At 40.9% G+C, this 25,892-nt stretch overlaps 1 protein-coding gene across 1 annotated transcript in view; it reads right to left on the reverse strand.

Annotated features, from left to right (window-relative positions):
• The window catches only part of ARHGAP31 (Rho GTPase activating protein 31), a 126,693-nt gene that overhangs the window by 20,081 nt on the left and 80,720 nt on the right, over positions 1 to 25,892 (reverse strand). The window contains exons 2-5 of the mRNA XM_089512485.1: positions 15,485 to 15,587; positions 14,088 to 14,232; positions 8,886 to 8,968; positions 6,415 to 6,522 (exon numbers count right to left, since the gene is read on the reverse strand). Of these exons, the coding sequence (XP_089368611.1) occupies positions 6,415 to 6,522; positions 8,886 to 8,968; positions 14,088 to 14,232; positions 15,485 to 15,587 (439 nt within the window). The remainder of the gene's footprint in view (positions 1 to 6,414; positions 6,523 to 8,885; positions 8,969 to 14,087; positions 14,233 to 15,484; positions 15,588 to 25,892) is intronic.

Below are 25,892 nucleotides of genomic sequence, written 5' to 3' on the forward strand. Positions count from 1 at the left end.
CTTTCATATTCCAGCAAGGCCTGTTGTTTGATGGGAAAATCTGTCAAATTCCAATTCTCCCACATTTCAGTTTTTTAAAACCTCCAGCTCTTTTCTACACTGAATTGTAAATTTGTATAAATTCTTCAAAATTTAACTGAAATGAAATTTTCCCTGAATTTTCACCATCCAAATTCAACTGGTATAGCAATTGCTAGCATTGAGAGTATCATGTTATACCTGCCTGTCTTGCAGGCATTAATCCCTCTTACAAAACATTCAAGAGATGTGGGTTCTAATTCAGCATCAAAAACACATGCACTAAAACACTCAAATCGCTGTGCCAGGATGAAGGAATCACTCAGTGCTAGTTTCTCCCACATATACATATTTTCTTTTTAACCAAAGACCCTTCCATCTAGAATATGTAAAAAAAATGAGCATGCTTGTATATTCTTATCAAAAATGAGATGCAGTGAAATTCTCCAATGCTTTGTAACACGAAAGATTAGGCACAAAGGAGTCTGATAGGACATCCAAGATCTTTTCAAAAGTTACTGTTTTGAAGTACAAATCCCAGAATCTCTCATGGCCAGTGGTCATGCTAGCTGTAAGTTTCTGTGATTTGTAGTCCAAAGAACATAATTTTCTCAGAATCTGGGGCTGACTAGCACCCGTCATAACTGGAATGTTCTGCCAGGGAGTTTCTTGACAAATAGCTTCACCTTCCAGGCTTCAAGACTGCTCCCAAAGTGCAGCAGTGATAGTTACGGCTGGAGCTGCTGGAGCTTAAGCTGATCCCCAGGATTTAGCTTATCTCTGAGTAGAACCATCACATCAAAACAGTATAAAGTGGGGACAGAAAAACATCAAATGGAGAACATCACAACTCATCTTGATTATTTTTGTGGGTTGGTTCTCCCCTCCCTTCTTTAATGCCTGCTTCTTGTTGTCCATCATACTCCCACCCTACCCTGTATGTCCAGAACCAATCTCTCCTTCAACCCACAAACTAAAAGGAACAACAGATAAACTGTTTCTTATCTTGACATGCCAAAGTGTTATTGAAGAAATTATCTCTAAGCAATGAATCCTTTGTAAAGTTAGTGGCTGGAGTGTGTGATAAAATTCTGAAGGGGACTTCGTCACTCTAGGATAGCCATTTAAGGCAACCAAAGCTGTGACTCCTGCTTCTTTTGTGTTCTCTTTGGGACCCAGATGGATAAAGGAATTGCGATTTCACACACACACACACCCGCCCCCTGCAAAAGTAGATGAAATGAACATTTTTGCAGAAGGTGTCTATAAGGTTTAACACATCTTGCAATTATGGAACCAGCTCTGCCTTTTTTTAAACTGAAAAGTCTGAAGATACTTATTTAAGGTTGCTTGAGCCAGGAAGTGATGTTCCTTATTTTGTCGTGAAACTCCTTCTGCTACAGTAGTCCTGGCAACTTGTCTACAAGGCCAGAGTCTCAAGTGAGCTATCTTTAGAAGTAGCTCACAAGCTGAACAGGAACTCTGAGTTTCTACAAGACTAACTGAAACAACTATGACCTATGTATCAGTTCCTTTGTAACTCTGATTCATTTAAAGGAGACACAGCATGGAGAAATATCTCCTCAAATGCACCACACATTTTCACAAGATATTATTAGACCTATTCATGGGAGCTGGCTGTGTTGAGATGTAAAACTAAACCCTAGTTTAGAGCTATGTGAAAAAATATTCAGCTTGTGCAGTTCTACCTTCTCTTCTCCTTCTCTGGCATAGCTGCACAGTAGAGAAGTATCTGCTTCCTTCTTGAGATAACTTTAATTTAAAATTTCATCCAAATCAGAGCAGATACCACTGGTATTGGATACAGAGGTGTACACTCCTGGCTATGGAGGTACACCCAGAATCCATCCAATCATTATCATCTTACATTTTCCTTGTGATTTCTCAGACAACAACAAAAATCTGTCCTTTCCCCCATCTCAAAGAACAAGCGTAGATGTCCTTCAGTCTTTTTAAAGGGCTTTAATGTAGACAGTGCCATATCAAATAGCTTAACTTCTCACAGTTCAGTAAGCATTCACTATTAGCTTTTGCAGTGAATTTCATTTTATTACCAGTTAATTTTTTATTATTTGGTGCTCCTTCACTAACATTTTTAGTCATTTAAGAAATGTATTCCTAAAATTATTTAAGTTCTAATTACCAGATTTGTTAAAATGATAATAATACAAGGTTCCCAAGATGTGGCAATAAAGCTTCAGTTTAAGGCAGGGTAAGGAACATCAGCAACTGGGGCCGAATCTGGCCTTTTTTGGGCCCAAATCCGGCTCTCTGGAGTTCACATGGAGTCATGCTCCTTTCCTCATAATATCTTCATTTAATAGTATCCCAACAGTGGGTTTTGTATATCCCATCTCTTCTGAAATAGTAAATGTGTAATGCTTAGGTACTGGAAATAAGAGCCTTATACTAAATATGTTGGTACCTTTGCTCTCAAGTTTTTGTCTTTACCTCCACCACTGGAACACATACCCTGAGAATTTATCTAAAATTGAAACTGGATTTTGGGTTAAAAGCATCCCAACATCCTTTGTCATTTAAAGTACAAAATATAAACACTAAGGTTGAGGAAAGTGTAAAATTGCTGCAAATTGCGTCACCTTTTCCCTCGTCACATTTCCCATGCTTTAACAACATTTTCAAAATTGTGACAGTGTGCTTCCTATCAAATAAAAAATTTTACAAATAACCAATAGCAGCTAAATCATATTCCCCCATCAAAGATTTGCCTCCCCTTCTGTAATCTCTCAACCGCAACCTCTAATTTGATTTCTCCTCCTCCTCCTTCCTCTCCCGTCTGCTCATCTCCTTCTCTCTGTCTTATACCATTTACCAGGTAATGGGTTCCATTAAAGCCAATGGGGCTTACTTCTGTCTAGACATATATTGGATTGAGAGTAGGCTTATATCTGAACAGATGTGCCAAAATAAATAAATAAATAAATTGCCAGAATAATAACCCTGCAAGGCAGTAGAGAACTGCAGAAGATGATGCTTATCAAATTTGCAGATGACACCAAATTAGGGGTAACTAATACCCCAGAGGACAGGATCAAAATTCAAGAAGACCTGAATAGGTTAGAAAGCTGGACCAAAGCTAACAAACTGAATTTCAACACAGAGAAATGTAAGGTACTCCACTTAGGGCGGAAAAATAAAATGCACAGAAATAGGATGGGAAAACCTGTCTTAATGAGGCTATGCATGAAAGGGATCACACATAGCGATGTGGCAGCTTAAGAGGTCAATGCGCTTTTAGGCTGCATCAATAAATGTATAGTGTCTAGATCAAGGGAAGTAATAGTGCACTCCATTCTGCATTGGTCAAGCTTGGAATACTGTGTCCAATTCTGGGCACCACAATTCAAAAAGAATGTTGACAAATTGGAGCATGTCCAGAGGAGGACAATCAAAATGGTGAATGGACTAGAAACCATGCCTTATGAGGAAAGACTTTAGCCTGGAGAAGAGATGGTTACGGGGTGATATGATAGCCCTGTTTAAGTATTTGAAGGGGTTTAAGTATCACATTGAGGATGAAGCAAGCTTGTTTTCCAAGCTCCAGAGACTAGAACGCAGAACAATGGATGCAAGCTACAGGAAAAGAGATTCCACCTGAACATTATGAGGAACATCTTGACAGTATAAGCTGTTCGAAAGTGGAACACACTTCCTCAGTGTGGTCTCCTTCTTTGGGGGTCTTTAAGCAGAGGCTGGATGGCCATCTCTCAGGGATGCTTTGATTGTGAGTTCCTGCATGGCAGGAGGGTTGGACTGCATGGCCCTTGTGGTCTCTTCCAACTCTGTGATTCTATGTGGCACAAAGTAATGTGTATAAAGCAAGCTATCGGGAAGAATAGTTTGATTGAGGAAGAAATGGAGACATCATTAATGCTGCCATGCTCCAGATTCACCATATGCCTGGAACACACTCAAGTGGATCCACCTGAACTCTAAAACTGGGATACTTGTGAAAAGGATCTTTTGCACCAGAAAGAAAAGAAACAGAACAACCGTGTGACCTGAGCCAATAAATGGATTATTCTGGTAGGCAACAATGAAGGGAGCGTAGAGAAAACAGAACCGTAATAATGTCATGTTCAAAGCCCTGTTGATGCTACTCAACCTGTATTCCACGATAAAAAACATATGTGAAAAGGACTTCAGATTAAGCAACAGATAGGGTAATCTATCCTTGAAGAGGGGTTCCTGGGTAAGGGCATGATTCTATTCTAGGCTATTCTTCTTTAGCCATGTGTGTCTATGGCCCCATTCTCACTGGCTCTTTTGCACTGGAAGGAACTGGGAAGATTCGGTTTCTGCCCCCCCCCCCTCACGAATGCTTCCGGAAGCAAGTGCCCACTATAAACACCTCAATCGGGGTATTTAGCCCCAGAAGCCATTGCAGCTCTTTAAACCAGTTTAAAAGGAAGAGTCCTCTGCTGTCAATCAAATTAGTTCTGCTTTTGTAAAAGGTGGCGTTTCTTGCAGCTATTGGCTACGTGGATGGGGGCTTCCCCCCTCCTTTTTAAAAAAAATCTGGCAGGCAAGGTGTGCAGATGCTGTCAAATTTAAAAACCTCCGGTGTGTGTCTTGTGTGTAGCAAAAGCAAAAGCAAAAGCATTCAATTATCAAGTATCAATTTCCCAAATTGAAAGGGAAACATTTGTAAGATTGGCATTGTAGCATTCACATTTTAAACAAATAATTCCAGGAGCAAGAGGAAATGAAAGGGAAATGTAGTAGCTCGGGCATTGTAGCATCTGTAACATAATAATAATAATAATAATAATAATAATAATAATAATAATAATAATGGCTTTTAAATTCCAGGAGCAAGAGGAAATGAAAGGGAAATGTAGTGCAGCCATTCTAATTGTAGCATCTGCATATAACACTAATAATAATAATAATAATAATAATAATAATAATAATAATGGTTCTTATAAGGTGCTGTTCCAGGAGCAAGAGGAAATGAAAGTAGCACAAGCACACAAACATTCTATGTCACCCAAAAAATCATGCGCATAGACTTTCAAAAATAAAAAATAAAAAGAGAAAGAGGCTCTTTCCTCCTGGCTCCGCAGTTCGATTTCCCTTGGCAATCCTCCTCCTCTTCCTCCTCCTCCTCCTCCTTCCTTCCTTCCTTCCAACCCTTCCTAAAGCAAAAACCACTGTCACTCCAGTTCCTCTTTTTTGCAGCCTGTCACCCTGATTCCCCTTTTTTGCAGCTTGTCACCCTTTGCCTCTTGTCACCCCGATTCCCCTTTTTTGCAGCTTGTCACCCTTTGCCTCCTGTCACCCCGATCCCCCTTTTTTGCAGCTTGTCACCCTTTGCCTCCTGTCACCCCGATTCCCCTTTTTTGCCTCCTGTCACCTTGATTACTCTTTTTTCAATCCTGAGGCTCTGTCCTCCACCTCTTCCTCCTCCTCCTTCTCCGATGAGGGGAGGGAATGCCCTGCCCTCTGACCTCCCTCTAACCTAAATCCCTCCCCTGACCTTGATCCTATCATGATTGGGGGCAAGTTCATATTTCGCAGAACCCGGGTTTTTGCCCCTATTCTGAATGACCCAAGCTAAGGGGCATTTGCCACGAAACGCTTGTGCATGCCTCGAAATGGATTGTGACAGATTTGGGACGAATATGAACTTCACGTGCAAGGATCGATTCCTGATCCGGGGTAAAGTGTAGTCTGAATGGCCCCTATGTGAACAGCAAATCAGAAAGAAAAGGGGGGAAACAGATAAACCTGCCTTACCAGCTCCCTCAAGCACATTTAAAAAAAAAAAAAAGAAGCAAAGATTGACGAAATGGAAATAAAAAGAAAAATGGAGACTGGTGAAAGATAAGATCTTAACAAAATGTTTTTGTTTACTTAGGCAAGGTTTATGTGACTTGTCTGTGTGCTTTTTTTTAATTCCACATATGCATATTGTTAGTTATTGAGCAGGGGGGCTAGACCTGATTGTCCATAGGGCCGCTTCAAAGTCTAAGATTCAATGAACAAAAATTTGCTGAATTATGTTGAATTGCTCTTCTTTAGTAGGAGAGGGGGGAAAGTCTAGAAACCTATCCCTATTCTTTCCAAGCTATTTCTACCTGTGGTACCACTTTTACTGTTAAAGTAATATCCAGGAAAGCATTTATTTTGTTAACTGATGCATACCTGTACAACTGAACTCTTGCCTTCCAGCTGGCAGCCAAGATAACTGCAAAGGTGTTGATTCACCTTCCAAGACCTGACCTATTACCAGTTACCTCACTTCAGCACTGGATTGCACCATGAAGTTCTTAACATCCACATTCACACCAATGCCTAGATCTCAGTGTTGCCTTTGACTGTGATGCAAAACAGGAAGAGCTCCTAATGTACCTGAGGAGATTAGGTGCCCACACTAAAGCCAGATTCCTGGTGTGCATGTTGGTCATGCTGCTGAAGGATGCAAGAAGAGTCAGATGCTTGCTCAAGTATTCCAGAGTCCTGCAATGGTTTCATGAAGATAAAAAAAGAGAGACTTGATTATGTGTATACATCTTATCATATTTGTTTTGTTCAAAGAAGGATGTTAGAAGTTCCTACGCATCACATGAAACACCTTGAATGAGACATGATCTGTAACTTCTGCTAATGATGCAATGCCATAATTCCTATCTTTTCTGTTTCATCCCATTTCTTCTCCTGTCAGTCAGCTTAATGCCTCGTCTTTGTTGTTATTGTGTGCCTGAAAGTTGATTCTGACTTATGGTGAACCTAAGGTGAACCTATCATGGGGGTTTCTTGGCAAGATTTATTCAGAAGTGATTTGCCTTTGCCTTTGCCTTGCTCTGATGCTGAGAGATTGTGACTTGTCCTAGGTCATCCAATGGATTTCCATGGCTTAGCAGGGATTTGAACTCTGGTCTCCAGTCATTGTCCAATGCTCAAACCACCATACAATTCTCCTCTTTGCCACTTGATTATGGACTCCACAAGAGCCCCACAAGCCATATTTATGCTCCTTTAGTTACCATTACATACCTGAGAGAGAAGATAGAGAAAAAGAAAACTATATCTGTCCTGAACTGTACTTTCACTGAACTGGTTAGGAATTACATGTGGTTTTATGAGCCAGCTGCTAGTGCTAAGAACTATCATAGTGGCGCGTTACAGACCGTCCCTTTGGGGCAGCCTGTAGGCGCTGCTTTCCCCAGTGTATCAGGCCTCAGCTGCCAGAACGGCAGCCTCCGAGGCCCCGATCCACCACTTTCCAGGCCGCGAGGAAGCTGCAAGCCCCGAGGACACCCGATGGCGGCAGGGAGGAGAAGAAAGGGGCCGCTTGGCCCCTTTCTCCTCTGCGTCGCTGGGCGCAGCCATCTAAAGGCTGCGCCCAGCAATGCAAAGCTGGAAGGAGCTCCGAAACGGACCTCCTTCTGGGGCTGCGGAAAGGGCGCACTAGGTGCCCTCGCGCAGCCCCACTACGTCACAACTGCGCCGCCCCATTTAGAGGTGGCACGGCCGTGACGTAGTCATGGCGGCGGCCGTGTGGAATGGCCGCTGCCATTTTGTGAGCGCTCCGCTGTCCTAGGGTTGGGGGTGTGCGGAAGCACCGCCACTTCCTAAGCCTAGCACGCGTGGAGCACGCACTTTTAGGCTCATCTATAACGGGCCAGTGACTATCAAGATGAGGCTGGGGGATCCATGAGAGAAGTGTTTTTAGTTAAACATGAAAGGGTCCCTGGTGTCTTCATTTAGAAACTGGTGTGCTGGAAAACTGACAGACATGACAAACTATTGTATGGGTAGTTCCGAAATATCAGATGAGTGTTTCTTGTAGGGAAATAAATTCCACAGATCACATGCCAATTACATTCTGGGGGCTGCTGGAGAACAGAGAGCATGAATTTAAGGAACAGTCATTTTCTTCTGAAAAGTAAATTTTGACCCATTCCAGATGGGCCTTGACTCCACCCCAAGTACGTACTAGGGGTTGGCCGAGGACGCAGCGTCCAATCAGGCCTCACCCCTAGTATGTACTGGGGACGTCAAAATGGCAGCACCCTATACACATGGGCGCCGCCATTTTGATGTGACAGATGCTTAGCGTCCACACTTTGTGCCTTGCGGCATCACAACTCCACCACAAGAATAACCCGCTTTTTGTGGGTTCTTTTTGCTGCACGGGGGAGCCACGCAGTTTGTCCGCTGTGGCTCCCTCATGCAGCAAACACAGGCACCGGTAGAGTGCCCTTTTTGGAAGCTCTGTAAAGCGCCATAGTTTCCTCAGTATATTTTCAGAAGGGGAAAGAAAACTAAATGATTGGTTACTCTCAATGCATAGACGACTCTTCTAATTCCAGTAATGGTATTGATTACTAATAAGAATCACCAAATCTCTCCCTACATCTTAAGAGCAGGTCTGCACAACATAAAGCCTGCAGACCACTTGCAGGCCGCCAAAGGATTTTCAGTGGCCCGTGAGGATATGGAACCTCCTCCACAGCCCAGCTTTTTTCCAAGGAGACAGCCAGACTGCAGCAGAGGAGGAGGAGGAGGAGGAGGAAGTGCAAAGGCTCACCACCACCCAAGCTGCTCTACAGTCCAGTTTTCCTCCAAGGAAATGGTTAGGCTGCAGAGAAGGAAGAAGGGCAAATGTTTGTCCAGCAAAACTTCTCTGCCACTCAGCTCTCTCCTCAGGAGAGGGTGGGTAGATGATGAGGAAGATGGAATTAATAATATTAATTATTGTTCATTAATAATAATTAAAACCTATCTGTGGTCCAAAGAAGTTTAGCCTATTTTAATGTTGGCCTCTACCTACCATGAAGTTGTGCAGGTCTGTCTTAGAGGACGGAGTTTGCTTTTACCTGTAATGAGATGGTGGAAGTTCCTGGATGGCATTCTGAATTTGAACCAGTTGTTGTTCCTCTGGGAAACATGAAATGGCCTCCTGCAAAGGGGGGGGGGGGGGGAGCAAAAGAAAACCAAAGCAATGTAGTGCTGGAACAACCTTCAATGGCTCATTGGTCCCACCTATCCCCATCCTCACCCACATTTTTGTGTACCAAATAGCCTTACAAATTATAAACATACAACAGATAAATTGCCTATAGGCCTCATACAAATGGCAGAATTGTAAAAATGGCTGCTTAAAGATATAGGCCTGAATCCTGTTGTTAGTCCCAAACGGACTAAGCCCATTGGAATCAATATGTATCAATACCTACTAGTATGTATTGACTTATCAAGTTTCTACTGAATCAGTAGATCTAGATGGTACTAATAATAGGATTCAAGCCACACTGCTAAAAAACAACACCATATGAAATCATAGACTTGAATGAATGAGGAAAATTTCCAAGTTCAGGACAATCCTATGTGAAGATGTTGTGATCTATAGATTTCTACTTGACATTGATGGACAACGTGTCTTCTCTTGAGTGTCATCCTATTATCTGGAAAAGATCCAGAGATTTGTGAGAGTTATTGCAAACTGATCATCAAACACAGAGAGGATCTCCCTAATAGATTAGATGCAATCTAGCATCAAAAATAGCATTTTAGTAATTATTTTACTAAAATTACTTTTAGACTACAACTTCTAGAATTGTGTAGCCAGCATGGCCACTTCTACAAGCTCTGTTTTGTTTTGGCTCTTTTTGAAATCATCTCTTTTCAGCTACCTTCACTTTTTTCATAGCCTCAACTCATATTAAGAAGCCCTACTGTGTATTAAAATAAGGTCATGTGAATCTGCTTCAGTCAGTCCATTTGTCTAGCTAGCCTGAGTTGAAGACTTCACTTTGGCCAGCAGTGTCTCCCCAGATCTCAAACACAGGGTTCCCCCTCCACCCACCACCCACATACACCTAACATTTGATCCTCTATCTGGATATGCCAGGGTTTGAAAGTGAAATCTTCTGCATGCAAAGCATGTGCTCTACCACTGAATTATGGTCCTTCCACAGATTATATTCCTTCCAATGCAAATTTCCCAGTACAGATTTCCTCCCAATGTAAACAGCAGCCTTTGAACAAGGATTTCACCCATCATACACGATCCTACTCTGATCACTACCAATCTGCCCCAGCAGATGCAATCTGCATAATAAAGAAAGTGTACATTAAATTCAAAAATCAGTTACATCATGTTTGGTTTGGTTCTCTTTTACTATACTCTGGGCATGGCTCTTGATAGGAAGTAGCAGATTTCTAGGTCATCTCCTACCCTGAAGTTTCCCTCCAGGCCCCTGGAAAGATTGTGCAGGGAGTTTGGGGACCCTGTTGAACAGGGAAGACTGTGATGCAGGATATTCCCTCAGACAGAAGAACCTGTGATAAATTGTGCTCCATTCAAGGAAGATGCTTCTGATGAATTTTGCAGATTCCCTGCCCCTATGTCCCTACACTGTATAGCATTATCTTCCAGCCTTTGATGTGGCATTTCCTAGTAGCCTGAGGAGACAAAAGGGTGGGGAAGTCTGATCTAACCAGCCCAGTTGCATGTGCCACATCTGGACCCAACCCAATGACTCATGCAGATACTCAGAAGGCAATGACTCCCAAAGGCATGTAATTCTGCTGCTTCCCTGCATTTCTTGTGTTTAGAAGCCAGGCATATTGTGACTCACAGCTGCTCTGCCCCCATTTTGCTGTGGGCAGATACTTAGGGGCTGCTATTTAATTACTCTCTAGCACTTCCTTTCTGATGCAGAAGTGGGGAACTCTGCTTGTACCAAGGCAGACCAATGATTCATCCTGTCTAATACCAATAAAATGGATGAAGATAGTGGTTGCGAAATAGACAGTCACCCTGCATGTTTCGTATTAAAGAAAGAACTGCCTAAAATAGGTCATGACTTGCACACACGCACGCATACACGCACACACACATTGTTTATGGCATTTACCCCACACACCCACTCCTTTCTCTATCCCTTTCATTTTCAAAAACTAATATGCTTACTAAAATGAGAAACAAGTGGATCAGAAGACAAACATTTTAAAAATTTATCATTTTATGAGCACTGGAAAAAAAACCTCAGTAATAATGACCTGCATTTTCAATAAGCTCTCTTGTAAAGTGTGTTGAGATATATGCTGTATTAAATATTAAGTACCATAATTAAGTCACTGTATACAGGTAGTGCAATTTGTATGGTGTTAAGACCATAAATACTTAACAGTAATGAGCACCTTAGGAATGTAATTATAAACTTTGACAGAGGCTGTGCATTCTGCTTCCCACATACAACCCAGGAGATCCATAATTTCAAGTGCTTACCAACCATATGCTTCCCATAAGAACACCATGAGATAAGGTCTTTGTGATTAATCCCATTTTACAGGTGGAATGAGAAAAACTGTTTGGCAAAGTAGCAGAGTGTAGAAACAGCATGCACCAGACAGTCAAAGGAGGCAGGTAAGGATCAGGAACAAAATTAGCAGACTCAGGAGGACATGGCAGCAGCATTAGACAGGGAAGTGCAAAGTATATTGCAGACACTTCTGTAAATAAGATGATGGAAACCAAACAGCAACAGCAGAGACAAGATGAAAGCAGAATGATATGCTATACACACTCCCTGGACTACTTCAGTACTGACATGTGGATTTGCTGCAGAAAGAGTGTAGAAACAGTCAGGGGACGATATTATTGTGTTCCTCCAATAAGAGAAGCAACCTTCATCTCTTTATTTACTTGTCTCTTTAACTTACATCCTGGCTTTTTTCTGATACAAGACCCCATGTGACTTACAACAATTTAAAACAAGTTCAGTTAAAATTTTATTTTTACAAAAGTTAAAAAACATTGGGTTTTTTTAAATTTAAGTACATGTAAAACATAAAAGAAACAATACAGATAAAAACACATCACACCACTCTGAATACACCCTTCAACCATGTGATTTAAGAATGGAAGGCCTTCCAAAATAAAAAAAAGATCTTTACATGATGACAAAAAGAGAACAGAGAGGGCGGCTGAACTTCTTTGGAAAGGAGTTCCACAGCCTGGGAGCAACCACTAAGAAGGCTGTATCTTATGGCATTGTAAGGACTTTGATCACAGTGACAGGACTTTTCACAAGTACACAATAGAAGGAAGTATGTATGTATGTTCAACTGAAATCCTTAGCTGTTTGTCCTTAACTGAATCCTTCTAGATTCTACTCAACAAATACAATTTGCACTAAGAGAGAATTCAGACTCTCTTAACTGAATTATTGGCTGAGAAGGCCTTTGAAAAATAGATTCAGATTTTTAACACTATAGCCAAACAAACACATTGTCCTCTGTTGCTAGCTTTGGTTGACATTGTGTCTCTGGTTGATATTTAGAGGAATTATGACATCTGTTAACCTATTTCAGAATCTAAAATTGTGTGTAGATGCCTCCAGCAGAACATTTGACTAAACATTAAGTTCCTTCTCACAGCTTTGGAGATAAGGACATGCGTGCTCTATATTCATTTTCGCCCATCAGAATAAAGTTATTACACGAAAGTTGTTTGAAAATTTCTGCTTGGACAGTTTCCACCTACGCTCATTCTCTGCATTCATGGCCTGATCATTTGGAACCTGATTTTCCACATCTCTGCACTTTGATTCATTAAGTCCATCATAAAATGGGAGGAGGAAAGTAGCTGTGACACCAGAAATATACTGCTTTCACCCACTTAGCACTGGATTAAGTGACAGTAAAAGCCTCTGCTGCTAAGATTATAGTAAGATTCCACTGGTCTGAGAATTATGAAAGATTTGTTTAAAGAGAGAATGAACATGCATATCTGTGCTTGGAACACAGTTAGAATAGAAATGTCATAAACTCTCACTATTGAATGACACTTAAGATGACATTGAATGACACTTATGGTGACACTGGTCAAATCCAGGGTGGAAAGTACCTTTCCTCCCTCTATAGCACAGTTCAATCTATTCAGCAAGGTCTCCCATCCCTCTATGTAGCACTTTCAGGGGACTGGGAGAGGGATTTCTATAGGGAGAAGAAAGCAGAGAAATCAGTTCTCCTAATCCAACTGCATGTACCTAACTTTGGATCAAACCTTCCAGCAGCAAACTATCTGGTGTTTCTGTTTAGATGTTTCATTGTAGTGTTGCAGTAATAACTGAACTCGTGACCATTAACTTGGTTCACTTCAATGTACTTTTTAACAGTTAAAAAAATACACTGCAGATTGTTCTTTGTTACAATGTTTTTCACTTGCTACCACTTTCCAATAGTTTTCAACCTTTAGACAAGCAGGAAACCACTCTTTGTCAAATACGAATAAGACCTACTTCTTAAGCATTTTTATAATTCATGGCTGTTGATGGCAGTTCTGGAGTTTAGAAAAGTTCCTTTTTTTATCACAAAGTTAATTCAAATACTTGTTACCCATTGATTGTGTGATGAAATTTATTTAGAAGGCAAAAGGGGATCTTGATCCCGCAAGCCAACACATTTGAAGGCCTTGGCTAAGAAGCAAGGCTTTAGAACATGTAACAAGTTCTTATTCTAAGACTAGCTCATTGCTTTTAGTTACTTTTAAAAATTATGCCTCGAAAGTAGCCCAACAAAATTACAAAATGAGCACAACCACCCTCTCATTTAAGAATAATGGCTAACGGTAATGATAAGAGTAATGGTACTTTTCAGTAACATGTTCTGTCTAGAAAGCACTCATTATTAATGTTCACCTTCGGGAAAGCTGTTTCAAGTAGCAAGCTGTGAGAAGAAAGTGCTCTGCACATACTCACAGAGACATTTCCTACTTTATTACTGTTTCATGTGTTCCGACACTAGAAACTGAAAATAAATTTCAGCGTTTAAACTGGGTTCAAATGAAGGCCTGGAAAGAAGTAAAGAATGAAATGCATAAAGATCTAAGAATGAAGACATGTGAGCAAACAAGGAACATGCCAAAAATGATGAATGGTTCTTTCCATATGTACCCCATCCCATTCCACCCCTGCTGTCATTTTCATCTACACACACACACAAGCCAATGGAATGAGTCCAAAACTGCAATGGCCCTACCCAGGCTGGAAGCAAGGCAGAAAACAGCTCACCGTGAATTTCTTGTAAAGTTCATAAGTGAGAAGAGGATTAGGTAGCTCCCTGAAGTACAACTTGCAGAGTGACCCCACGCAGTGAATGTCTTGAAGGTAAACTTCCCTTGTCAGGTCAGGGCATGGGTCTGAGCCAAATTCTTGCCTGGAACAAGTGACAAAGAAGCACAGTGGCATTAATGAACAGAATGAGAGGGAAGACAGTCCCCATCTTGATTTCTCTCAGCGACAAAGGAAAAAAGTGTCCTAATTGGGTAGCAAAGATTTGAGAGTTTATTGCCTCGACAAAAGGATCACCATGGAAACCTACCCTGACCCTGAGGGCTCTGTGGATTCTGCATATATTGGTTTATGTTTTCAGTGCCATTTAAATGAAGAAGGTATACTAGAAGCCACAACTGAACTGGCGGGTACAATTTTGCAATGTTCCTAAAGAGCTGGTTTATAGGAGACCCCATTATACACATGGCAGTGTATACACAGGAGCTAGCCCTCAAGTGGCCAAGCAATGAAACCAGTAGTGGAACAATTATTTTCTTTTTTTCAGCCTAAAGCAGCCTGTGGAGAATTTGTTGTTGTTAACTGCCCTTGAGTTGATCCTGACTCATGGCAACCCTGTGGATGATGCATCTCCAAGACTCTCTATCCTCCACTACTCTGCTTAGGTCTTGCAAATTCATGCCCTCGATGTCCTTAACAGGGTCCATCCATTTAGCATGTGGTCTTCCTCTCTTTCTACATCCCTCCACCTTTCCTAGCATTACTGTCTTTTCCAGTGAGTCATTCTTTCACATGACGAGACCAAAGATGGAGAATGTATGGCCTCCTGGCCCTTCTGCTGTTGCCAGAACCCCTGAAATAGGCAATGTTCACATGATCCAAATGGGACAAATAGAACTCACCCTGTAATTTATATACACAGACTTCAGTTTACCCTAACCATTCTATGTAAGGGAAGAAACATGAGGTAAAGGCTTACTCCCACATCATGATGCATATACCCCAAGTTATGGGAAAAGTGGGGCCCATGGTTCACATGCAACCCTCAAGCTCAATTTTTTTGTTGTCACAAAAGCCCCCTAAACCTATATTTTGTAAACAAAAAGGCCTGTTCATTTTTAGGTGATAGTGTATCCTGAAAACTGGTCCAAACAACTCTAAACTGGCTACAAATAGGATGATTTATATCTTCCATCTTTGTGTCTTGTCTTCTTAGTCTATAAACTGGAGGGCCAGAAACTGTCAAATTAACAATTTGTATGCTGCTCTGAGAGCATTTCTGAAGATAGAGGTAATAATAATAATAATAACAACAACAGTATTCACACATTGCATACTCCACTTCCAACATCAAAACTGTCATCCATTTGTTTTGTATTTTTAAACATATTTTTTACCTCAGTTTTTGGATGTTAGATGTCACTCCAGAAAGCCGGTAGATCCCATCCACAATTCCATGAGTCTCTATGAATTCTGCACAACTCTTCAATACTGGGGGGACTAACACAAGGAAAGAGATAATTAAGCAATAGAAAGATTTCTTTCTCAGTAGATTACAAGCTGAGTTGCCTATATGCAGCAAGATGGCCATGAATGGCTGGTTTTGTTTATTTAAATAGCAAATTATTTCACACTTAAGAGAAAACCTTTTTAAAAGAACCTAGACTGAAAATTAATATCCTCATGCTTCGAATAATATGTGGCTTGAACATCTATGTTTTTTCCCATCTGCAGGTTGGAGGGGGATCCAGAACCAAACTGCCATGGATGGGGAATAAATAATAAATAAATAAAAATTTTATTTTTATCCCACTTTTCTGTGACAAGACAATCAAAGTGGCTCACAACACATTAAAATATCCACATTCAATATTATCTTCCAAACTACCCCTCTTAAAACAAGATTAAACGTGATACAATTAAAATTGGAGATTAAAATATCTATTAATAACAATAAAAATATAACGAGGATAGAGCGGTGGGCTAATACATGATGTGAGGGGCGATCATTCTGTGGCCGGACACTTTTATTCAGGAAAGGCCTGCCAGAAGAGATCCATCTTGATAGCTTTTTAAAAGCTGTCTAAACTGGCAATTTGATGAATCTCGTCCAGCAAGCCGTTCCATAGTTTGTGAGCAATTGCAGAGAAGGCCCTCTGAGAGGTAGCAGTTAATCTGGTTTTTAAAAACTGCAATAGATTCCTCCCAGAGGACCTGAGTGTGCGGGGTGGATTACATGGGAGCAGGCGATCCCTCAAATAGGTTGGACCCAAGCCATGTAGGGCTTTAAAGGTTATAGCCAACTCCTTATACTGTGCCCGGAAACTAATAGGCAACCAGTGAAGAGGTTTTAGGACAGGTGTTATTCGGTCAATCCTAGTTTTTCTGGCAACCAGTCTGGCTGCCATATTTTGCACTAGTTGAAGTTTCTGGACTAGGCACAAGGGTAGCCCCATGTAGAGCACATTACAGAAATTAAGTCATGAAGTTACCAGTAAATGTACTACAGTTTCTAGGTCTTTTAATTCCAGGAAAGGGCGCAGCTGGCATATCAGCCGGAGCTGATAACAGGTACTCCTGATCGTTGCATTCACTTGGTTCGTCATGTGAAGCGACGGATCTAGGAGCACCCTCAGACTGCGAACACAGTCCTTTGTGGAGAGTGTGATCCCATCTAGGACTGGAGGTTGCAACCCTATACCTGGTGTGGGGGCCTCCTACTGTAAGCACCTCCGTTTTGTCTGGATTCAGCTTGAGTTTGTTTTTCTTCATCCAGCCCATTACTGCCTCAAGATACTGACTGAAGGGAGAAATGCCATCTGTCATCATAGCTGCTGACCGGGACATGGAGAAGTATATTTGGGTGTCACCAGCATACTGATAACACCCTGCCCCATGTCTGCGAATGATTTCTCCCAGTGGCTTCATATAAATATTGAATAGCATTGGGGAGAGTATGGCACTTTGAGGGATGCCACATTTAAGCTCCGTTTTTGAGAAGCAACTGTCCCCGAGCATCACCCTTCCATCTACAATGGAAGAGTCCTTTGTAGTAGTATTCACTAAAAATGATCTCACTAGTACTATCTAGTTGGGACTGGTAATACTAACTTCATATTTCTTCTTAACATTATTCATTACTTTTTTGGCTTGCTTTTTAAAAGTAGCCTAACAACTTGTAGCAAGCCAGCATCGTGTAGTGATTGGAGCATTGGATTAAGACTCTGGCAACCAACGTTTGAACACCTTCTTGCCTATGAAAACTCATTGGATGACCTTGAGTAAGTCACACACTCTTAGCTCCAGATGAAGGAAAACACCCTCTGAACCAAGCTATCCAAGAAAAACTCATGATAGGGTTACTTTATGGCTGCCATAAACTGGAAATTACATGAAGGCACACAACAACAGCAGACAATTTCTAACAGGATTATTCTTTCTGTTTGAATGACCCAAACAGTAAAGGCTGGTCAGTCTATTGAAACAGGATCCTAGATTTTCTTTCTTGATGCCATCCTAAATGCAAACAAATTTCTTATAGGGAAAACCTGCATCCAACACATGTGCACATGCCATCAGATAAATATTCATGACTTATTTAATACCCATTCCTCAATTAAATTAAAATTACAGCAGTTAATGCAATTGTGCAAAATGTTGCCAGCTAAACTGTTCCAGGCTACTGATATCTGTATCCAGATAAATGCTTACATTAACAAAGATATTCATATTTTGTTTCTGGATTGTCCCTCTTGCTCATAGTATTCTGAAAAGTGAACGTTGAGATTTGGATGATTTTAGCAGCATTTCCAGATTGTTTCTACATGAGATAGCCCTACGTCACCCCTAGTCAATCTTATGTAGCCACCAGAGGTGCCTCAATGCAAGGCCTGCCCAAATAAGAAGATCTGGAAGACTTGGCTTGGGAGCACTAGTGCTTGCAGAAAGAATAGGACCTTGGTGGCTGCATAATCCCTTCACACAGATGTATAATGGAGGCCAATGCACTAGATACTTGCCAAAAGGTTGGAAATCAAAGAGCACTTCCCTCTGGAAATGATTGTCAGGGATGATGGGAGTTGTAGCTCTTCACCTCTGGCTCAAACTCACCACCTTGTTACGCACCGGCGCTGACCAGTTTTGGCCAGTGGTTAAAGCTTTGCTCTAAAGCAGCAGAGTTACAGAGAATAGGCTGAAGACCCTGACAAACTCTCCAAGCCTTCTCACTCTTGCTTCCACAGAAGTCTTCCCACTTCTTCAGGATCCAGCTGGCTCTTGTATCTTCACTCAAGACACCAGACATCTCAGTAGTCTTATATAAAAGATCAACTTTATTCTACTATATACAGCTCCAAAACTATCCAACACAACTCCAATACTCCACAACTATCCACTACTACCCACAAAATACATTGGGATTCATAGCAATTATTATAGTCATTGGAAAACACCACCCACTCTTGTCAGTTTCCACCCAGTGGGCGTGTACAACTATTTTCATTGGTTCTCTTGGTTCATCCCATAATTAATGATTTCATCATTTCACCTTGTCCACTTAACAATTCTCAGGTGTGTTCAATTATACACTTTGCATTTCTGTCCTTGGCATTTAGGACTTGCTAATTACATTACCTTTTACACCTGTGTGGCTTCTAATTGCTTTTGCTGAGTCATCCTGACTCTCACATACATGTTTTATTTCTTACACTGTATATCCCATGCTGCATTTTCCTTAACAATGATACCCTTGTGTGTGAGACATCTGGATTGATTGTCCTACCATTTACCCAAACATCTGGCCATTCTTCCTCCTGCAGTAATCCTCTCAAACTCCTGAGAAACTGCTTCAGGAGCCATTTCTTCCCATAAATATGCCTGTTTGGTGCAGTCCCAGTTTGTTCTCAGTCAAGTACAGACAGCCACTCTGTTTCTCCCTTGACTCCTCGGGACCAGCATGCCACTTAGGTCCTGGCTGTGTTTTGAGTCAGAATCATCTGTTAACACATGCACACAACACATGATCAGAGCTCCATGCTTCAATTCATATAGCCCACTGCTAAAACCCTCTGAAATCTCTGTCAGCTACCACCTTTTACATCATTAGTTCTTGTATGTGTTTGTGTGTGAGTGTCTTGAGTGAAAATTGATTTTCCCTTGCTGTCATAAATAAAACTAAGCTAATTTAATTAATTAATAATAATAATTTGTTTTATTTATATACCGCTATTCCAAAGATCATAGCGGTGAACAGCAAGTAAGCTAATTAGCAAGTAAGCTAATTTGCCCCCAACAGTCTGGGTACTCATTTTAGCGACCTCGGAAGGATGCAAGCCTGAGTCGAGCTTGGGCCCTTTTTGCTGGTCTTGAACTCACAACCTTGTGGTTTCAAGTGAATGGCTGCAGTACAGGCATTTACCCACTGCGCCACCAGAACTAGAGTTCTTGATTTGTAAACTATACATAGGCTAGAATCCCAGCTTTTAAGAGTTACCTGAACCCTCTCACTGCTTCCTCTTTAGCTAAATCAATTCCCCCATTGATTTCAGTTGTGGATGCCCTCCCAGGACTGCAGTAGTTTGGCTAACAAGATTCTACTTGACATGACAGGACTATCAGAATGGAAGGTTTTTGCACATTCTTCTCTTAGAGCACATGCTTTTGTGCTCATACTCACATAAGGTGACAAATAAACATTAATTATAGTTTTCTCTCCATTGTAGGCATCTACAATATTCTCTCCATATTCAAATGCCCCAAAGTGTAGCAGAGCAAATAATTCTGTATTTTTATTGTTTGTTTGTTTGGTTGGTTTTTTGAATAAACAAAAAGTGTTCTGCACTGGAAAAAGGCTTCTAGTGTTTTCCTTTAAAAAATTATTTGGGTACAGAAAATACGTTTTTGCATAAACATTCAATTTTTGCCCATGAAGAATCATTTGTCCACAACACTTTAAGACATTTGAATACAGGGGGAAGGGGAGAATGCTGGTCTATTATTTATCCCAACATGGTTTCCAAACTGTCAGTTTTTTAACCTGAGTAAGGATGATAATGAATATTCTTTCCATCCCTATTTTACACAACTATAAAATATGGAATGTGGTACTATGCAGTGTGAGAATGTTTAATGCACACATTGCTTTTGAATCTTGGCTATGAGCCACAGTCCTCCACAACTATAAACATGACCAGGCAAGCACTTAGGTCAGGTTGGCTTTTGGCTTGCAGATCTTCGGTGTGCTGAATGAAATGTATTGCAGATGAATTGCTGCTGGTTCAATTGCAACCTCAGAAAAAGACCTGAGATCCCTATTTCTGGACTACATGAGTCAAAGAGGGGAAAGCTGGCATTTGTGGAAATAAAACAGTTATACATCAAGAGCTCAAGACCTTGTCAAATAGATCCTGCAAGATGAAGAGACCTACATATGACAATCTTCTGCTGTCCATAAAGCTGTCATCTAAATAAAGTGGCTTTCAAGAAAGAAAAACAACAGTCACAAATCGTTGCACATCATCTTTTTCTTACAGGACAATTCAACTGTGTATACGTTCAGAGTAGGAAGTAGGATTACATCTAGTACTGAAAAACCTTTTGTTTTCTCTCATGCAAAACACTTATTTAGTTAAGAAGCAACTTAGGTCAATGGCAGCCTTAGGAAGAGTGAGACCGCCTCATACAGAAGAAAGCTACTTTCATTTATTCTACATACAAAACAGGGAAAGGGCCAGGTAGAATATTTTAATTGTTCCCCTGTGTTTCAGATTCTTGGTGGCATTTTCCCTTTTATCATTCACAGTATAGTGTAAAACAGATGGATTTTTAAAACTTGCAGACTGTTCCAATGACTACCATGGAGAAGTAAGAAACATTACAGATGGTTATGCCTCACAGTCTAATATTATAATCCAGAATGCCACTAGATTCCCTTCAAGGATGGTAGAAATCTGACTGAGGCAGAATATCAACTGCAATGTAACACTATCCAGTAAGATTCTCTGAAAACTCCAATGTCTGCCTGGCCACACAAAGCTTCAATGCATGCTCTGCGATCTCAAGCATATTGTACTTTTGATTTCTACTTGTTGTTGTGTGCCTTCAAGTCATTTCTGACTAATGGTGACCCTAAGGCAAACCTATCATGGGGTTTCCTAGGGCTGAGAATGTGTGACTCACCCAAGGTTACCCAGTGGATTTCTGTGGCTAAGTGGGAAATCGAATCCTGACCTCCAGAGTTGTAGTCCAATGTTCAAACCACTCCAAATCCCTCAGCCACTGGTCATGATTTCTAGTGGGGTTTTAGGAACTGCAGTCCAAACAATTAAGTTTTTCAAACTCTGGTGTGATGGTGGCATCAGACTGGTAGAGCCATAGGCCACAATTGCTGGGTCTGGTGAGCATGATTATTGAGTGAGATTGGACCCCAATGAATATTGTAGCAATGTGGGTATGCCTCCTAGCTGTTTGCTAGCAGCTGTTCCATGCAACAGGCGTGGAATATGGTCTCAATGGCCATGTAAAAGGCTTGGGCTGAGCAGGGAAGAGAATGGATCCAAGGAAGGGGTTCCTCTCCTGTTCTTATTCTTCTTTGCTCCCTGCAGGTTGGGAAGAGACTCTAGAGACTTGCTGCCCAGAGGTTCTATTAGTGTGCATGCCTTAGTATTCCCAGTGACAAGAAAGGCAGATTCTTGGTTTCACAGAAGCAAGGGACACTGGTGCCTGGAGCAGCTTGGGAAATGGCTTAGCTGAAGGTGAGAAGACTTTCTTCCCTTGCTCCCATGGTCAGGCTGCTTCACTTAACAGCTGTTTGACTAATGAGGAGTCCAGATTCCTTTCCTGGCTTGCTCGTTGGCAGTTTTGAGCAACTCAAAGGACACTTTAAGACCTTTACATAGGTTTTCCAATCTTTTATGTCATCATCGTCATCATTTAAAAAAAAATCATTGATTTCAAAATGAGTGTCAAAAACATTCCACAAATACTACTACCAAGAAAGACAAAAACATATGCAAAAACTCAATATCCCTCTTATAACTGTATGCCTTTCACAGGTCTGTTTCCCTCCTAATTTACTATAGTCATGTTTGCAATTCTGGTTCTGGTTCCAGTGTACAGTGCTTCCTCCACAGTCGCTGGGGATAGGGGTGAAAAACTGCAAATAAAAAAAAATATTCTTTTTACCTTCATAGGAATCTCACAGAATCATGCTGGAGGACCTACAAATGCCTAGAGAAGTATTTTCTATAGGAACTTCTCAGTTCTCCAGAACAACTCTATGGTCAACTTCCAGCAGACTTATGCTGGGTGACTAAGGCACGTTACAGACAGGCACATGAGGCGCCGTCATTGCGCCGACATTACGCGTGAGGGGCGGTGCTCCCTGACGTGCCTTTCCTCTCGCGCGTAATGATTATGTCAAAATGGCAGCACCGCATACAGATGGGCGCCGCCATTTTGACGCAGCGGACACTCTGCGTCCGCACATCGTGTGACAGAAGTGATGCTGCGAGTGCGCACTTTGGCACTTGCAGCGTCTCTTCTGGGCTGCAGGAAGGAGTGCGAAAATCGCGCTCCTTCTTTGCAGCGTCCGGGAACCACACCATTTGACTGCTGCGGTTCCCGGACGCTGCAACCAGCAGCAGCGCAAGACTGCCCCTTCTGGGCTGTCTGTAACGCGCCTTAGAGATTCCTAAAGAGAACTTATTAATCAAAACCTCGAATAATCAAATCCACAAAAGTAAAAGCCACAAATATGGAGGGCCAACTGTACTCACTGTCTCCTAATGATCAACAAACCAATGAGTATTATAGAATCATAAGCTTTTGTGCATCTGATGAAGTGAGCTGTAGTCTACAAAAGCTTATGATATAATACATTTGTTAGTGTTTCTGGTGGCATAAGACTCAATATTGATCCTAACAAGCCCTCTAAGGGGAAAATTGCACAGGGTTAGTTTTCACCATCTTCTGCCTGCCTGCCTTTTTTTGTTTGTTTGCCTCCCTTGACTTTTAATGCCAGTTTGGCATTCCAGCCCTATACTTCCCACACCACTGTAGCCAACTCCCTCCCCAAACTTTATGCGCACAGTTTCCTCCTGTCTCTGTCCATGAACTCTGCTAAACAGAAAACAGCCTATTTTGCCAGACTACACAGTGGGTTTGTGATGTCAAAAAATATCCACCAAGGACTCATTTCACATGTGACCAAAAATTACAGTCTTGACCTCAAATCCCCAGAGATAAAAAGGCTATGCATCAATTTCCAGGAGAGCCAAGCTCCTCAATGCATTGATTGTGTGAATACGGAGCACAAAAATGTTTTCTTTCTGTCTCTGGAATCAAAATTCAGAATTAGTTTTGCTCTCCGCCACATGTCAGGTGGTTGAGTTAAAAATGATGATAACCCCATGACAGGTCCTGAGATAACTTCCTTCTGATTTCCCTGAAAAGGACCACAACCCAAATGGCAGTTATTCTTCATAGCAGAACTGAAATTCTAATACACATTGAAACATCATTGCAAAGGTTTTATAAAAGCAAATTCTTCTTTGGTAGCTTTGATACTCAAAATGAAAACTGAAACAATAACTCTGCATTTTCAAAGGTTTTTGGTTTTTGTTTTGTTTTTTGTTTTTGGAGGGGGTGCAGAGAGAGAAAAGATTAAAATGAAGGAAAGCAGTGATGTCTGTGGAGAAAGGAGGGGAAAGTTTGGATATCCCAGTCTTCCTATATATATATATATAATTGAAACCACACCAGAGGGCTGGAAGTTGGAAGACACAGCTAGTGTCACATAGTTGCTGATAGTTCTGCCAAGCAGCCAAAATACCCTCATCTTACAATTACAATAGAAACCAGATGCAGAAGAAAGAGAGTGCATGGACCCCTGGCAGCAGTTGGAAAGGAAGGGAGAAGCATGAGTTTCAGTGAAAATATACTGAGACTATAGCTTTTTTTTTCCTTGACCAAAAATAAAAACCAAATATGACTGAGGTCTCATTTGCACTGCTGAAATAATACAATTTGTAACTGCTTTAATTGCCATGACTCATTGCTATGGAACTCTGGGATTTGTAGTTTTGTGAGATATTAGCCTTCTCTGTCAGAGAGCTCTGGTGTCACACCAAATTACAAATCCCAGATTCCATAGCATGGGAGTTAAAGCAGTGTCAAAGTACATTATTTCTCCAGCTCAGATGAGGCCTGAATGTCTTAGGTTTGTGCAGGGTGTATATTTTAGGCAGCCCCCTTCAAAATCTGGTGGATTATAATTTCCACCATCCCATACTAATAGGGCAATGCTGACAGGGGATGAAGTTGGCTTGCAGCCTAATACATTTTGAGAGTCATCAGATTCAGGAAAGATTATGTTAGGATTATCAAACCCTGTCCATCTAAACCCTTGTTGTTCTTGTTGTTGTTGTTGTTGTTGTTGTTTTACTTCAGTCAGTTTCCTTTTGAAGACTTCACATGTCATACCCCTTACTGGGATGAACAAGCTACACTGCTTTTACTTGCAAAATTTTATATCCCTCCACCTCAAATAATTCTGAACAAGATCTCTTCCACACACATCTCCACATACTGTACCCTGCAACTCTCTTTTTTACCTGAATTCTAAAAACTAAGTACTGTTTTTAAATACCAAAATCCATTCTGAGTCTAGAGCCTCTGTCATCTTTGTGTGTGATTGATTCTGGTCAGCTTGACAATTTTGTGTTTTTATACTGGAAAACATCAAGCCTATGAATGATCCCATTGAAATCTTCATTTATACTAAATCTTAAGTGATGACAACACAGGATGGAAATTCATGTCACCTAAATTAGGACTCAGTAGCATAAAGCCCATTTTCTTGTGTTCTATCTATGGATGCATCATCTTTTCTGTTGCTTTTTTAAGTTTCTAGCTCTCATGACCAGTATTTAGTATGCTGAAAATTGTAATATAAATTTAGCCAATATGGCTTGTGGGGAAAATATTTTTTATCAATTATTATTCTTCAACAGCAAGTGGGAAACACAGTTGACTCAGACAGACCTCCAAATCTAAACAAGTAATACATGGACGTCTTCTGCCCCTAAAGTACAATAGGATGTAGAATTAGATTTTATTGCCTAGTGATGATGATATTGAGATAAGAAACTGAGAAACAAGAGTAAACACAAAAACTTATTTCCATATCTTCTTTAGCACTTTATGCCACAAGAGTACTATACCTAATTTTTACTGTGCATACAGAAATATACAACTCCCTTGTTGTAACAAAAATATTAAGCAACACAAGACAGAAAACTGTTGCAAACCATATATATTGCATCTGCAATAGTTAGAATTGTAAACATCATATACCCGCTACTTAATTTGGGGGCCCTTTTATTGTTTAACTAGGAACTGGCTTAATAATTGACAATATACATTTTAATCAGAATTAAAGTTAGGTTTCTGGACTACAGCTCCCTCATCAACCCCTCAGTCAACATGACAACTATATCTTTTTATTTTGTAAACTCTGAGTCACAGATTTGGTGGAAAATAATTACAATTAAGCAGAACCAATCCAACATATTTTGCAAATCTGAAGAGCAAGATGGTTGCCCTCCCTCATTCTACATGCAGAAACTGCTCATATGATTTGAGGGTCCCTAGACATGCTGTGTCGCATACAGAGTCCTGTCCTTCAGCAAAGGACATATACTTTCTGCCTGAGCTTAACAAAATATAGGGCCAGCCTTGCATCAAGATGGCAAAGGCAATGATTGCCATCACTTGAAATATCACAATTGTCAAGAGTCCTGTTCCCTG

Source organism: Sceloporus occidentalis, unplaced genomic scaffold (assembly GCF_023333645.1).
Source record: "Sceloporus occidentalis isolate IW3139 unplaced genomic scaffold, rSceOcc1.0.p SCAF_2, whole genome shotgun sequence".
Lineage (NCBI taxonomy): Eukaryota > Metazoa > Chordata > Lepidosauria > Squamata > Phrynosomatidae > Sceloporus > Sceloporus occidentalis.